Genomic DNA, 12,905 nt, shown 5'->3' with positions numbered 1-12,905 from the left:
CTGTATATATTGTAAATAGCTGCTTGTAAATTCTGCTAGCTGTAAATAAATTGCTTCATCTACATTCCCAGGGTCCGTCTGAGTTAGCTGGGGCAAATACAAAGTGTGGGAGGGGCGGGGTAACCCCCAAACCATCACAGCAGCACTTCCACACTGGGATAGCTCAAGTCCATCTTCTCTAACCAGCTCTTCTCCAAACACCAACTACTCTAAGGCAGACATTGCTATTCATGTAGCTGAGCTATTTTAGAACAAGGGTTTTGCCTTACTCCAGAAAAAAAAAGAAGAGAGTGGAGGTCACCCATTTCTTTGGTTAAAGGGATAAAAAACCCTCATGTTCCTGGGCAACCCAGAAAAAGGCAAGTAACAACACCAGTGCTCATAGATTTGACCCTTCCCATCCCTGGAAGTAATCCACTACACCTCCTGCAGACGCCGTACAATGCGCAACACCCAGCTTAGCTGAAGAAACTGATGCTCGTGTATTAATGTAAGAGAAGCTGGGTCCTCAACATGTCTCAGGAGAAGAGACTCCCAACAGAGGCAAAAGGCAGTCTAAACACTCCTGTGTGAATGTTGATAACTCAAGAAAATACTTGAGTTATCAGATGGCAGTTTGGTTATCATCAGGATGGGGAACAGAAGTGTTTGGCAAGTTTGGAGATGCTGAACGATCTGCCAGAGGGACAGGAATGAGGAGGTGGGGGAATCCCTCTGCAGAGGATTGTTAAAAGACTGAAAAAAAGAGCATGTGGGAGAAGCAGCCTGCAGAAGTTTAACAGAGAACAGCAGCAACCTCCTGCAAAGCCTTAAAGGTATCAAATCCCTCGATCTCAACACGGAAAGCACACATGATTTGCCCAAGGTCCTAAAACTGGTCTGGCTGTTACAAAGAGCACTACATTGACAGTACTGAAGCACAACACATTCTGGCTGAACATCAAGCATGCTATTTTGCAGAGAGCAGTGGTGCTCTGCCAGGGCTGGGGATGCTGCCATGCCACTGCCACATTAAGCAGCAGACAGAGTTGTGAGCAGCTCTGAGCTGTTGCCAAGACACTGTAATTTCACACTGCTTTTCCCTCACAGTACCACGAAGAAAAGCCACTTAAATAGGCAGCTCAGCCACTCACTAAACTTACAGAGCTACAGCAGCATGCAAGTGGCAGTTGTGCCAGTAATTCCATTCTCCCGGCTAAACCAGGAGAGAATTTAGCTCTGCTGTGGCTCTGATGTTTACAAAACACAAAAGCTCATTTAAAACAGCCTGGGAGGTATTAATGTTTCATCTAATCTTGTTGTTGTTGCTGTTGTTAAATAGAGCTAGAGGCAGTTTTCTGCTCAAAGAACAGCTGTAATCAAGAAAAAGCAAATGTGTTGAGTGGCACATGAAACAAATGGTGAGTAAAATAAGAAGACTTGTCTAGAGGAAGGAATTTAAAAATACATAGCACAAGTAGCTCTGGAAGTATTGCAGAGGCTGGATTGAAAAGAAACCATAGTGGAGCATCTCCATGCCTGAGAGGTGTCAGAACAGGAAACACAGTTCTAAAACTTGGGTTCTTGTTGCAATAAATGGAAAAGCCAAGGGGAACATTCTTTATATCCATGGTAGCAGCAATGAGCCAGAGTAGGCAACTGCAATTTCTGCAGGGGACACTGCTTTCTGACTTAAAGACTGATGCACATCTCACTTCCTTAAGTATTGAGGACATGCAATTGGAGGACAGATTATGTCATAGACTTCTACATTAATACCTTTCATACTGATGTCAGTGGACTACATGTCCAGTCCAGCACGACAACTCATACACAGGGGTCAAAGGGGCAGTGAGTTAAGAACCATCTACATAACAGTGATGCAATGTTACCATATCTGCAGGTCCAGGACAACTTGTCTTCTATTGATTTCTTTGGTGTAGGCTTTTATTCCATTGATTCTAGGGCACTGAAACAAAGAAACAAGACAGGCCATAGTTAGTATCTTTCAAGCTAAGCCCAACGGAACATTCCTACTCACTTCAATCAATTTAAGAATCTCAGAACCATAGAATCATAGAACCTTAGAAGTTGGAGGGGACCTCCAGAGATCATCAAGTCCAACTCCTCTGAGAAGCAGGGTCCCCTAGGGTAGCACACGAACACATTCAGAAGGGTTTTGAAATTCTCTAGAGAAGGAAACTCCACAACCTCTCTGGGCAGCCTGTTCCAGCACTCCATCACCCTCACTGTAAAGAAATTTCTCCTCATGTTGAGGTGAAACCTTCTATGTTCCATTTTGTGGCCATTGAAGCATTAAAAACTTTGCATAACTGTGTGTAAAGTGTGAGTAAACCACACAAAGCTTTCCTCTAAAGGAAATGTGAACAGCATTGCCAGTTCTCAGATAGAGGGCTGGTGGCAAGCAGCTCTTGCTACAAGGCTTAGTAAGCATTGAAATCTCCTGTTGCAAAGGTACAACAGCAAGAAATGTGAGTCTGCGCCCTTTTATCTCCAGTCCCATGATACTGACAGCTAATGAGAAGGGATTAGTCTCCTATGCAATCTTTCCTTCACGGTGAAGACACTTAAGTCAACATGAGAAGGGAACAAAGGAAGCAGCAGTGTTGTACCAATACTATTTTGTTAGTGCTGTTAAAGAGCTGAGCATCAGACTTCCCTTGCATCTTGTGAGAACAGACTAAAATGCAGGAGTTGCAAAGGATTCACATTACCTTCTCACCAAAGTGAATCTTGGTAAAAGTGCATGTTTTCAGATGCACGTTCTTTGCTCTGATTTTTGGCTCAAGAACTTCTTTAAAGGTTTTCTCCATGATTGTCCCAAAGTATGGCCAAGCCTGTACAAGGACCTAAAGAAAAGCAAAAGTGAAAAAAGAAGAATCTTTATACAAGATACTTTTTGTGGAGAAAGACACACACACACACATTATAGAACACCTGGCTATTAATCTCTGTCCTTGTAAAATACCAAGTCACATCTGTGTTCTTAAGCCATCACTATGAAAAGATTCACCTCAGTTCCTCAGAAACGGAGCTTAAGGAGTGTTGAGGAAATTCCTGAAGGAATTGAACTGAAGGGTGAGATTTCAGCACCACAGAGTCTATTGACTGCTTCTAAACACAGGGGCTGAGCCAACAAAGCCAGGGTTGAAGTATCTGCACTGAAATGGTTCCTAATTATTAAGAGTCACAAAGTTCCCAGAGTCAGGTTTATGTAGAGAGGAGGTTTGCTAAAAGGAAAAACAGGGTAGTTGCAGGATGCTAATTTGCAAGTTCAGCTGTTTTGTTTCGAATTACAGAGTCTGCTTGCAGTGAGAGCTTGCTTGTTTACACCTGCTGATGGGAGCACATGCCTCAGAGCTATCTGGGAATCCCTATGGTAAGAGGAGGTGCCACTACTTTTGCTAATATCTTAATATCTTTATATAGATGTACACAATAACCTATATGAACACAACATGCTTGCTTGTTGGAACTTTTTAGTCTCAGATTCAAGTCCTGTGGTCCAGTTGATCAAACTTGTATCAAGCAGACATATCTGGCTCTCACCAAAACCTCAGTTGCAACTCTATACTTAAGTGGCTCCAAGACTTAAGTGCAGAGATTGATGTAACTGAGCCATACTGTAGCGACCTGAGAACTTTCTCAGATGGGGCCTGCAGAGTTTGTGCTGCAATGCAGCTCAGAACATGTCCTCACAAACTGGACTTCAGAGCTACTCACCTTGTTCAGCCACTCCACTCGCTCAACATCAGGGAAGTGAACCTGAGTGCAAAGAAGAACAGAGTGAGTGCCACATGCTATCCGTTTCAGCATACTGCAACACATGTGAGAGATACCACAGGATGTGGAACAAATTTTAAAGCTGAGATCCCTCTGCACTCATACATACATCCTTTATGATTTACTACCTCCTTGGGAAACTGTAAAAGACAAATAAACCAGTAAAATCCAGTAAAAGACAAAAGAACACACATGAACTGATGTACTAGAATGCCTCTGGGTGCAGTTACGTGATTAACCTAGGTGTCATATCCTGCTCCTGATGTAAAGCAGCATTAGATTTCTCATCCTACTCTTGGTCACACCTTGGGAAGCCATGAGAACATGCCTCCTTTCAAGACCATGAGCTGTGCAGGACCTATTCCTTGCACGGCTCACCTAAACCTGATGCCACTCATTGGAACTTGCTTGGGAAACTCAGTTTATTGGTTGTGGTAGTGCTACGGTTTGAACTGAACCTGCTGCTGTTATTGATACCATGCTGTAGTCATGCCATCTCCAAAAAATGAAAGCACTGACAGGAGCAAAGTACTATGGGGCTTTAAGTTCAGATTGCAACATGGGAGGCTTCCTGTTCCAGCTGCCAGGTGCTGCACTTTGGCCACAACAACCGCATGCAGAGATACAACCTGGGGTCGGAGTGGCTGCAGAGCAGCCAAACAGAGAGGATCTGGGGGTGCTGATTGATACCTACCTGAACATGAGCCAGCAGTGTACCCAGGTGGCCAAGAGAGCCAGTGGCATCCTGGCCTGCACCAGGAATGGTGTGGTCAGCAGGAGCAGGGAGGTCATTCTGCCCCTGTACTCTGCACTGGTTAGACCACACCTTGAGTACTGTGTTCAGTTCTGGGCCCCCCAGTTTAGAAGGGACATTGAGATGCTTGAGTGTGTCCAGAGAAGGGCGACGAGGCTGGGGAGAGGCCTTGAGCACAGCCCTACGAGGAGAGGCTGAGGGAGATGGGATTGTTTAGCCTGGAGAAGAGGAGGCTCAGGGGTGACCTTATTGCTGTCTACAACTACCTGAGGGGTGGTTGTGGCCAGGGGGAGGTTGCTCTCTTCTCTCAGGTGGCCAGCACCAGAACGAGAGGACACAGCCTCAGGCTGCGCCAGGGGAGATTTAGGTTGGAGGTGAGGAGAAAGTTCTTCACTGAGAGAGTCATTGGACACTGGAATGGGCTGCCTGGGGAGGTGGTGGAGTCGCTGTCCCTGGGGCTGTTCAAGGCAGGATTGGACGTGGCACTTGGTGCCATGGTCTAGCCTTGAGCTCTGTGGTAAAGGGTTGGACTTGATGATCTGTGAGGTCTCTTCCAATGCTAATAATTCTGTGATACTGTGCTGCTTCTGGGTTTTTTGGGTGTTGCAATTTCCCCTGGGATGGCAGAGGGACAAGGAGGGATTGTAGTTTTCCAGCTTGGGCTTTTGGCTCACTTGCTTCTGCTTTGCTGCTGCTTTGTGCAGTGCTTTTTCTGTAAATAGGCTAAGGTAATGATGCATCTTGTGCTATGTTTTTCTTATTATTGATCAGTACTTTATTCTTATCTCACTTCTTTTTGTCTCAATCCTGAGTTTTTGTGTGTTACTTTTCCCTCACTCCTGTGTTGGCAAAGTAGCCAGCTTAACCCGCTGGTTTGGTTTCACCCCTTTCGTTCTGATTCAAACCATCACAGGCAGCATTTCTCCACTAACAGCAACATAGTGCAAACTGCTTCAGGGAAAAGAAGCACTGTGAGAGTTCAAGCCAGTTAGGTTATCTATCACGTGTAACAGTCCAGTGTTTTTATCTCTCAGGGCCTTTTAAGATGCTAAGAACAGATTAAAATGGAGTAGTCATTCATGCATCATGTTTTCAAGTTGGACAGACCACATGCCAACAAAAAGTGTGCATCTCCATTACAAAATCCTTCTAGTTCCCTCAAGTGATGCCTCCTTTAATCACCATCAGGGCAACCGGATGTGAGGACACTCTCAAGCAAGTAACTGATTTCTGGCACCCTGCCAAGAAGCTGCTGAGAGAAGAGCCACAGACTACTTACTACAATCACACACACTAAAGTCTTACACATGCAGCATCTTCAGCCAGTGCTACAAGCTAGTAGCAGACTATGGCAGAAGGACAGGTCAGTGCTGCAGCTTCTCATAACAGACACTCAGGCCCTGCTCATCTCTACAAGAACATCAAAATAGAAAGGGATCTAGGCTGATCAGACTAACCAGGTACAATGTTACCTCCTTATTCAAGAGCTGTGAATTACACTCTCCAGTCAAAGCCTCGCTGTTCAGTTCATCAGCTTCCAGAGAAGTACTGAGAGATGTGTGGATGTAACAAAGCGCAGTCTGCCTTTTATTCCAGCTTCGTGTATGATTTCAGAATCCATTTCTCTTGCTCAAGCAATGCCACAAAATTATCTCCAATTATTACATTACAAAACCCAAAGTGGTAATAGTGGCATTTCTTTTGATGCTCTAAATAGCAAGTTTTCCATTAAATAAGACAACTCAAGTCCACTGAAATGTCAGCCTACTCATCTCTGTCTGCAAGATAAAGTGAGAATACAGCACCAGAAGGGACAATCCATACTGACAAAACACTGCTGATATTTTACAGTAAGGCAGATTATGTGAATCAGGGGACCTCCATCTGCCAGCCTTTCATTCTTCACCAAAAGATCCACCAGGGCAAATAAATTCTGGGTAGCCTGAGGGTAGCTGGAACCCAGCTCCAGTCATAGAATTGTATTGGCTGGAAAAGATTTTCTGAGATCATCAAGTGAAACCACCAACCTAACACCACCATGACCATTAAACCATGTCCTGAAGTGTCATGTCCGTATATGTTCCTTGAACACCTCCAGGGACAGTGATTCCACCATCTCCCTGGGCAATCTATTCCAATGCCTGACCACTCCTTCAGTAAAGATATTTTCCTTGCTGTCCAGTTTAAACCTCCCCTGGTACAATTTCAGGCCATTTCTTCTCATTCTATCACCTGATACTAAAGAGAGAGACCAACATTCACCTCCCTATAACCTCCCTTGAGAGAGTTGTAGAGAACAATGAGGTCTCCCCTCAGCCTCCTCTTCTCCAGACTTAGCAATCCCAGTTCCATCAGTCACTCTTCATAAGATTTGTTCTCTCTAGGCCCTTTATCAGCTTTGTTGCTCTTCTCTGGACACACTCCAGGACCTCAATGTCTTGTAGTGAGTGGTCTAAAAAGAGAGGTGCAGCCTCACCAGTGCTGAGTACAGAAGCACAATCACTTTCCTGCTCCTACTGGCCTATTCCTGTTGGTCTTCTTGGCCACCTGAGCACACTGCTGGCTCATGTTCAGATGGCCATTCACCAGCACGTCCAGGTCCTTTTCAAGAACTAGGCAAAACTCATAAGGAAGCAGTAGCTAGATCCACCTTCAGCAAAAGCAAAATTGAATTAGCTGTTTGAGCCAGACACCCAAACCAGACAGCCCAAGGCAAATTCCAAATGCAACCACGAGGGACAGCAATGGATGACATATCACTGTGTCACACCTGGGATTGCTGTGATAGAATTAGCAGTCATCTGTGGTACACTTCCATCCTGACTGACAATCCCTCATTCATGTGTCCGCAACAGAGCTCCTACCCAGACATTATGTGCCTCAGTTTCTTTTGACAGACAGAAGAAATAGCACTTCTGTAGCTCAGAGACCACCAGGAGCTCTGTGCCTAACACACCTGGGCTCTCACAGAGGCAAACACCACAGAACTGAGCTGCCTACTTGTCTCTAGTGAAAACCAGTTTTCTGTCCATTATGAAAGGCTGCCAAACTTCACTGGGTTGCTGATATCAAAGCTCAGCTGCACTCAATGGTACAAATTCAATGAGCAGTTTGGCAGAAGCAGCACACCTCACTATCCAAGTGTTACATCTAGCTTATCTGCTGTCTAGTAAGACCTAAGCTCCAAGCAAAGACTTTCCTACCCACAGGGTATTCCCATAACAACATATTCCACTAGCAGAGTTCTGCTCCAGTTTGGCCCAGTGGTAACACTCAGTTCTCTTCTTGACTCAACAGTTTACTCCAAGACTTTACCATGCCTTGATATGTTTTGGGAAAAAAAAAGCCCTCTGCAGTTCTACACTTTCTAACCATCTGCTCCAGACTCTTCTGACCCTTGCAACTGGTAAAAAGCCTGGCAGCAAGGTCTTCTCTTTGACCTTGTCAGCTTCAAGAGAAAGCTCAAACGCTTCCTATTAAGCCCAGAACCAGCCACCTAGAGCTGCCAAAGCTAACATCATCAAAGAATAAGACTTTCTTCTGTAGCCTTGGGCAAATGAACTATCAAAATCAGTTTTCCCCATCCAGAAAAGCAGGCGTGCTTCTTGACAATATTTTAGGAATGCTGCAAAAATTACTTAGCATTTGAAAAGAGCTTTGAAGATCAAACCCAGTAGGTTAGGGTCAATTACTAGCAGGCAAAGAAAATGTGTAAGTCTGCATGGTTCCACCTTGCCCTGGAGCAGACCACACTAATGATCACAGCAACAGCAAAACCCATGTCTGACACAACAGTACCCTTCTGTTCAAATGCAGCACTGGAATTTGCTCATCAAGAGGGTTATGTTTGGGGGTTTGTTAGGGTTTTTTTTGGTATCTGTTTTGATTGTTTTTAAGGGACAGGTTTTTTAGACTTCCAGTTTCTCCCAATAAAAGGAGTTTAACATCAGGAAGAAACCCATCATACTTGGATGTTCTCACCTGCAACCTGCTAACAGCTGCAAAACCAAAGCAGAGAAGTCATCACGACCTCCAGTAGCCAGAATGAAGGTGGAAATCTAGTCACCTTTGCTCTGGGCACTGGCTGGTTTTGAAATCTTACCCCTCCTAGACACAAACCTGACTCTGCTCAGCATGAGCAGATTTCCAGGCTGGCTTCCCTAGGAAGCACAGCCTGCCCACGTAAGCTGTCTAGCACAGGAATGCCTCTATTCCAAACTCACTGGCTGGTTTCAGTCAAGAAACTGGTGCTGAAAAACAACCCTGCAAATTCCTTGAAACAGATGGTTAGGTAGATGAGGGAAACCCTCTCAGCATGCTCCCTGAAGGAAAGGCTGCAATAAGAAAATACCTCCTAACCACTGATACCATAACTGAGCAGACCCTCAAGGCCATTTGAAGGAGCCACTGCACTGCTCTCAGGGAGAAGGGGTTTTAACCAACCATCACGATCAATGAATTCTCCACTGGAAGGATACTCTTCACTACCAGACATGCAAGGAGGCAATTACTTACTATTTCCCATCATTTCACACCTCCAAAACTTTTTCCATCACTGCGACATTGAAAATCCAACCCATGATCCTTCAGCCTGGATTGTATTCCTTCTCCCACCTTACCCAAAAGGAGGTTATAAGTGAGGCTCTTGTTGGTCTCATCTCCCTACTATCTAGTGATAGGACAAGAGGAAATGGGTTTAAGTTGTGCCAAGGGAGGTTTAGCTTGGACATTGGGAAAAACTTCTTTACTGAGAGTGATGAGACATTGGAACAGGCTTTCCAGGGAGGTGGTGGGATTGTCATCCCTGGAGGTGTTCAAGAAGCATGTAGATGTGGCACACCAGGATATAATTTAGTGGTCATCGTAGTTGGGTACACAGCTGGACTTCATCATCTTGAAGGTCTTTTCCAGCCTTGATGATTCCATTTTATGATTCTAACAACACAAAGCATAAACTGAACAGATAGCAGGTAAGAATCAGCCTTCAAGACTGACACAGGGGAGAAGCAAAAGATCAAATCAAGAAAACGATGGAAGGAAAATGAAAACTGAGGAGTTAAATAACCATTAAGTACAAGTGTGGTGTGGAAACAAACACCAATTATGAAGAATAGACGTTGCCAACACAGAAGAGGAAGGAAAGAAAGAGAGAGAAGTGTCAATATGAATAAAAGTTCTTACTAAAGCACACCATGCAGCTCCTTTATCCTTAGGTCCTACATCCTGCCTTCCAATAGCAAACTCCAACAATTCACAACTCAGAAGCAAGGTCTCTGATGAGAGTCTGATACCATGCTCTCTGTGAACGCGTGCTAGGTAATGGAAGACAATGGTGAGATCCTCCTTAAGCCTTCCCTTCTCCTAGAGGAGGCTAAATATCCCCAGCTCCTTTGACCTCTCCTGACACACCAGGTGCTCCAGCTCCTAACCATCTAATTAGGCTCTGCTGGGGTGTCTCCATTTGTTAAACCCTCTCGAATTCCTGGGGGAGCACAGCACTCTCAGTGCAGCTTCCTGAGTGCCAAGCTCAGGGCAGTCATCGACTTCTGTCCATGTACTAATGAAGCTTGACACTTCCAACCGGAAAAACAAAGAACTTTTGAGACTATTTATGCGTGCTGGGGGAGGGAGGTCAATTCTGACTTTTCAGCAACGTCTAAGAGACTCGATTTCTCTTTACCGTGATTCAAACACTTGAGGGTAAAACACACCATTTTCACAGCATCGGGGCAAGAACTGACACCACCACGCTCACTAGTGCTCAGGCTAGCTGTAAATCCTGCGAGGACAAAACCAAGCAGAATCCCCACTCAAATGCAGATCTCTGCGCCCAGCGGAGGGAACGTGTGCAGGGAGCTGCATAAGCTCCGCCAGGAGACAGCAGACCCTGCCCTCACTGCCTAGAAGTGCCGACTGCCTTCTTTTCTTTCCTACAGAGTTAAGGAGAGCCAAGTGCTGTGGGCTATATAAAACACTTTGCTGACTATAAATGTCTCCACGCAACACTCCTTACAAGTAGAGCTCTTTCGTATTCCCGCTTACAAGAAAAGCATTTCCCTACCAGTTCCCGACGTGTTTTCAAATGCTAAGCAAAAGACGACGAAGGAAAACAAAAAACCTTCATCATCCTTTTCCATCAGTCAACCGAGGTTACCCAGCAAACAACCAAAGGCATAAAATAAAACGTGCAGCTACATTTTCAGTCTCCTTCCTTAACTTTAAAACCTAGAGCAGTGAGGGACAAATGCAAGCTAAGAAGGGTCGGCTTGCCATACCACCAAGCAGGCAAAAAATACGTTTATAGATTTTGTCAGTTGTTTTTTTGATTGTTTGGGTTGATTTTTTTTTTTTTTTAATGACACTAAAGAGACGAGGACGGAACTTTCTGGATGAGAAGATCTGGAGTAGGTATCCCCTACACCACAATCCCTGCAATGCAACAGCACATACGTGTGCGATGTCTCCGGGGACGCAGCAGCCTGTTTCACAAGCACGCTAACAGCAACACGCAGAATTCCCGGACTAAAGCAATTTCCACTTTGGTACTCACTTTACTGAGCAAGCCTTCAAAGCCTGAGGGGTCACGGCTCGGTCCAAGGCATCACTGCCACCCCTCTTCCTTTGCCCTCCAGCAGCTCACCACAGAATACCGTGCTCCCGCCCTGCCGCCCGGCGCTCCGGAGCCAGCGAGAGCCCGCAGCGTCCTTACTCCCGGGGGCTGCCGCCACTGCCACGGGAGGAGGTCCCGGCAAAGCGAAGCCTGCAGCGCACCTGTGCCACTCGGTCCTCACTCACCCAAGCCGGCAGGTGCCGGGCGGCCAGGCCCTGACACACCGCCTCCCGCTCGTCCTCCAGCAGCGCGAAGGCGGCAGCCAGCCGGTCCCGCTTCCATCGCCGGTTGTGTCCCCAGCACAGCCACAGCGCCAGCCCAAGCAGCACCCAGCTGCCGCTCAGCCCCAGGTACCCAGCCAGGTACACGGGACCGAGCCACAGCAGCGTCCTCGCCGCAGATGACAGCAGCAGCCGCGGCAGGGCGCCGGGCCGCCGGCCAGTGGAGCGGGAGACAGCCGCGGGATTCATGATGCGCGCCGAAGCACCCCCGACTCCGCGGGGTCTCCCCTGGCGAGTGCGCCTGCCCCACGCCGCCACCGCTGCCGCAGCTGCCTCCGCCCGGCGGGGAGGCGCGACCCGCGCCGCGGGGGCACCCGCCCGGCCCGGCCCCACTCCACTGCCAGCGCACGATGGCGCCCCCGAGCGAGCGCGCCGCCGAACTGCGGCGGGGCAAGTCGCGCCATGGCGCCCCCCAGTGGGCGGCAGCGGCGGGGCAGTCAGCGCCGAGCCAAAGGGCAGCTCCCCAGTAGCCCTCCTCGCTCCAGCGGGCGAGGGACAGGCAATGGGCAGGGGCTCTCTCGGCCGGCCCAGCTTCCCCGTACCCTGCTGGTGAGAGGCACCGCATCTGAGCGCAGAAAGGGGTGAGAGGGAACCCGTCACACCTAAAGCAGGGAGGCACTCCGACCTGCTTGGCGATAGTTCTGCTTTAGGCTGCCAGTTGCGGGATCACCCACCTCTGGCTTGCTCCAGGCTCCAGTGGTCCACGTATTTCAGTAGACCTAAGGGGAAGCAGAAACAATCAGCTGTTCTGGACACTCACTGCTTGGAATAATAAAAGTGCTTTTTCCTTCTGCTCTTTAGATTTTGGTGGAGATAGCATAGGGCTTCAGCTTTTCAAATACTGAGAAACGCATTAGGGAATGCAGCATCATTTGGGAACCTTGAGATGCTCTGATTCCCCGCGTTAAACCTTCTCTGCCTTTCTCTATATGCTTTAAGCAACCGACAGGCTGCAAATGTACAGTTCTATCTACACTGTGTTTTCCATTGTAGCTTTCCCTGGAGCAGGCAAATACTACTCTTTGTTCAGTGGATAAGTCTGGAACATCAGTGAACGATGCCAGCTTTTCATGTGGCCCCTTTTTTATGTTGCTGCACAAGATAACAAACGATGAGCCAGATACAGACCTCCAGGAAAAGGAAACTGACTGTGACTGGGGAAAACTAGGTTTAGACCCCTCTTTGCCGTGGAATTGGTGTTTAATCATGGATCAGTCCATAAATCAAGAAATACTACAAGTGATCCTCATTTGTATGCTAATCATTGTGCATGACTGATCGGGGATAGAAATTAGTTCAGGCATCTGAAAAGAAATCAAGCCTCAAATGCCTCACATTAGACAAACTCATGCATGAGGCATCTACTATTAACAGGTACTTTTGAAAACAAACCCACTGATCTTCCCCTTCCAACTAATGAGGATGAACAGATTCCTCCTGGGCATGTTGCAAAGATAAATAATTTAAAAACACACTT

The 12,905-nt window shown here is 46.9% G+C and overlaps 1 protein-coding gene across 1 annotated transcript in view; it reads right to left on the bottom strand.

Annotated features, from left to right (window-relative positions):
- The window catches only part of ESYT3 (extended synaptotagmin 3), a 34,938-nt gene extending 23,198 nt beyond the window's left edge, over positions 1 to 11,740 (bottom strand). The window contains exons 1-4 of the mRNA XM_064156529.1: positions 11,333 to 11,740; positions 3,724 to 3,765; positions 2,715 to 2,849; positions 1,872 to 1,948 (exon numbers count right to left, since the gene is read on the bottom strand). Coding sequence (XP_064012599.1) covers positions 1,872 to 1,948; positions 2,715 to 2,849; positions 3,724 to 3,765; positions 11,333 to 11,617 — 539 coding nt within the window. The 5' untranslated portion in view covers positions 11,618 to 11,740. The remainder of the gene's footprint in view (positions 1 to 1,871; positions 1,949 to 2,714; positions 2,850 to 3,723; positions 3,766 to 11,332) is intronic.
- Positions 11,741 to 12,905: the final 1,165 nt, after the last annotated feature.

Source organism: Pogoniulus pusillus, chromosome 2 (genome assembly GCF_015220805.1).
Source record: "Pogoniulus pusillus isolate bPogPus1 chromosome 2, bPogPus1.pri, whole genome shotgun sequence".
Classification (NCBI taxonomy): Eukaryota; Metazoa; Chordata; class Aves; order Piciformes; family Lybiidae; genus Pogoniulus; species Pogoniulus pusillus.
Note: the sequence above shows the minus strand (reverse complement) of the source record. Positions and strands in the feature narration are given on the sequence as shown.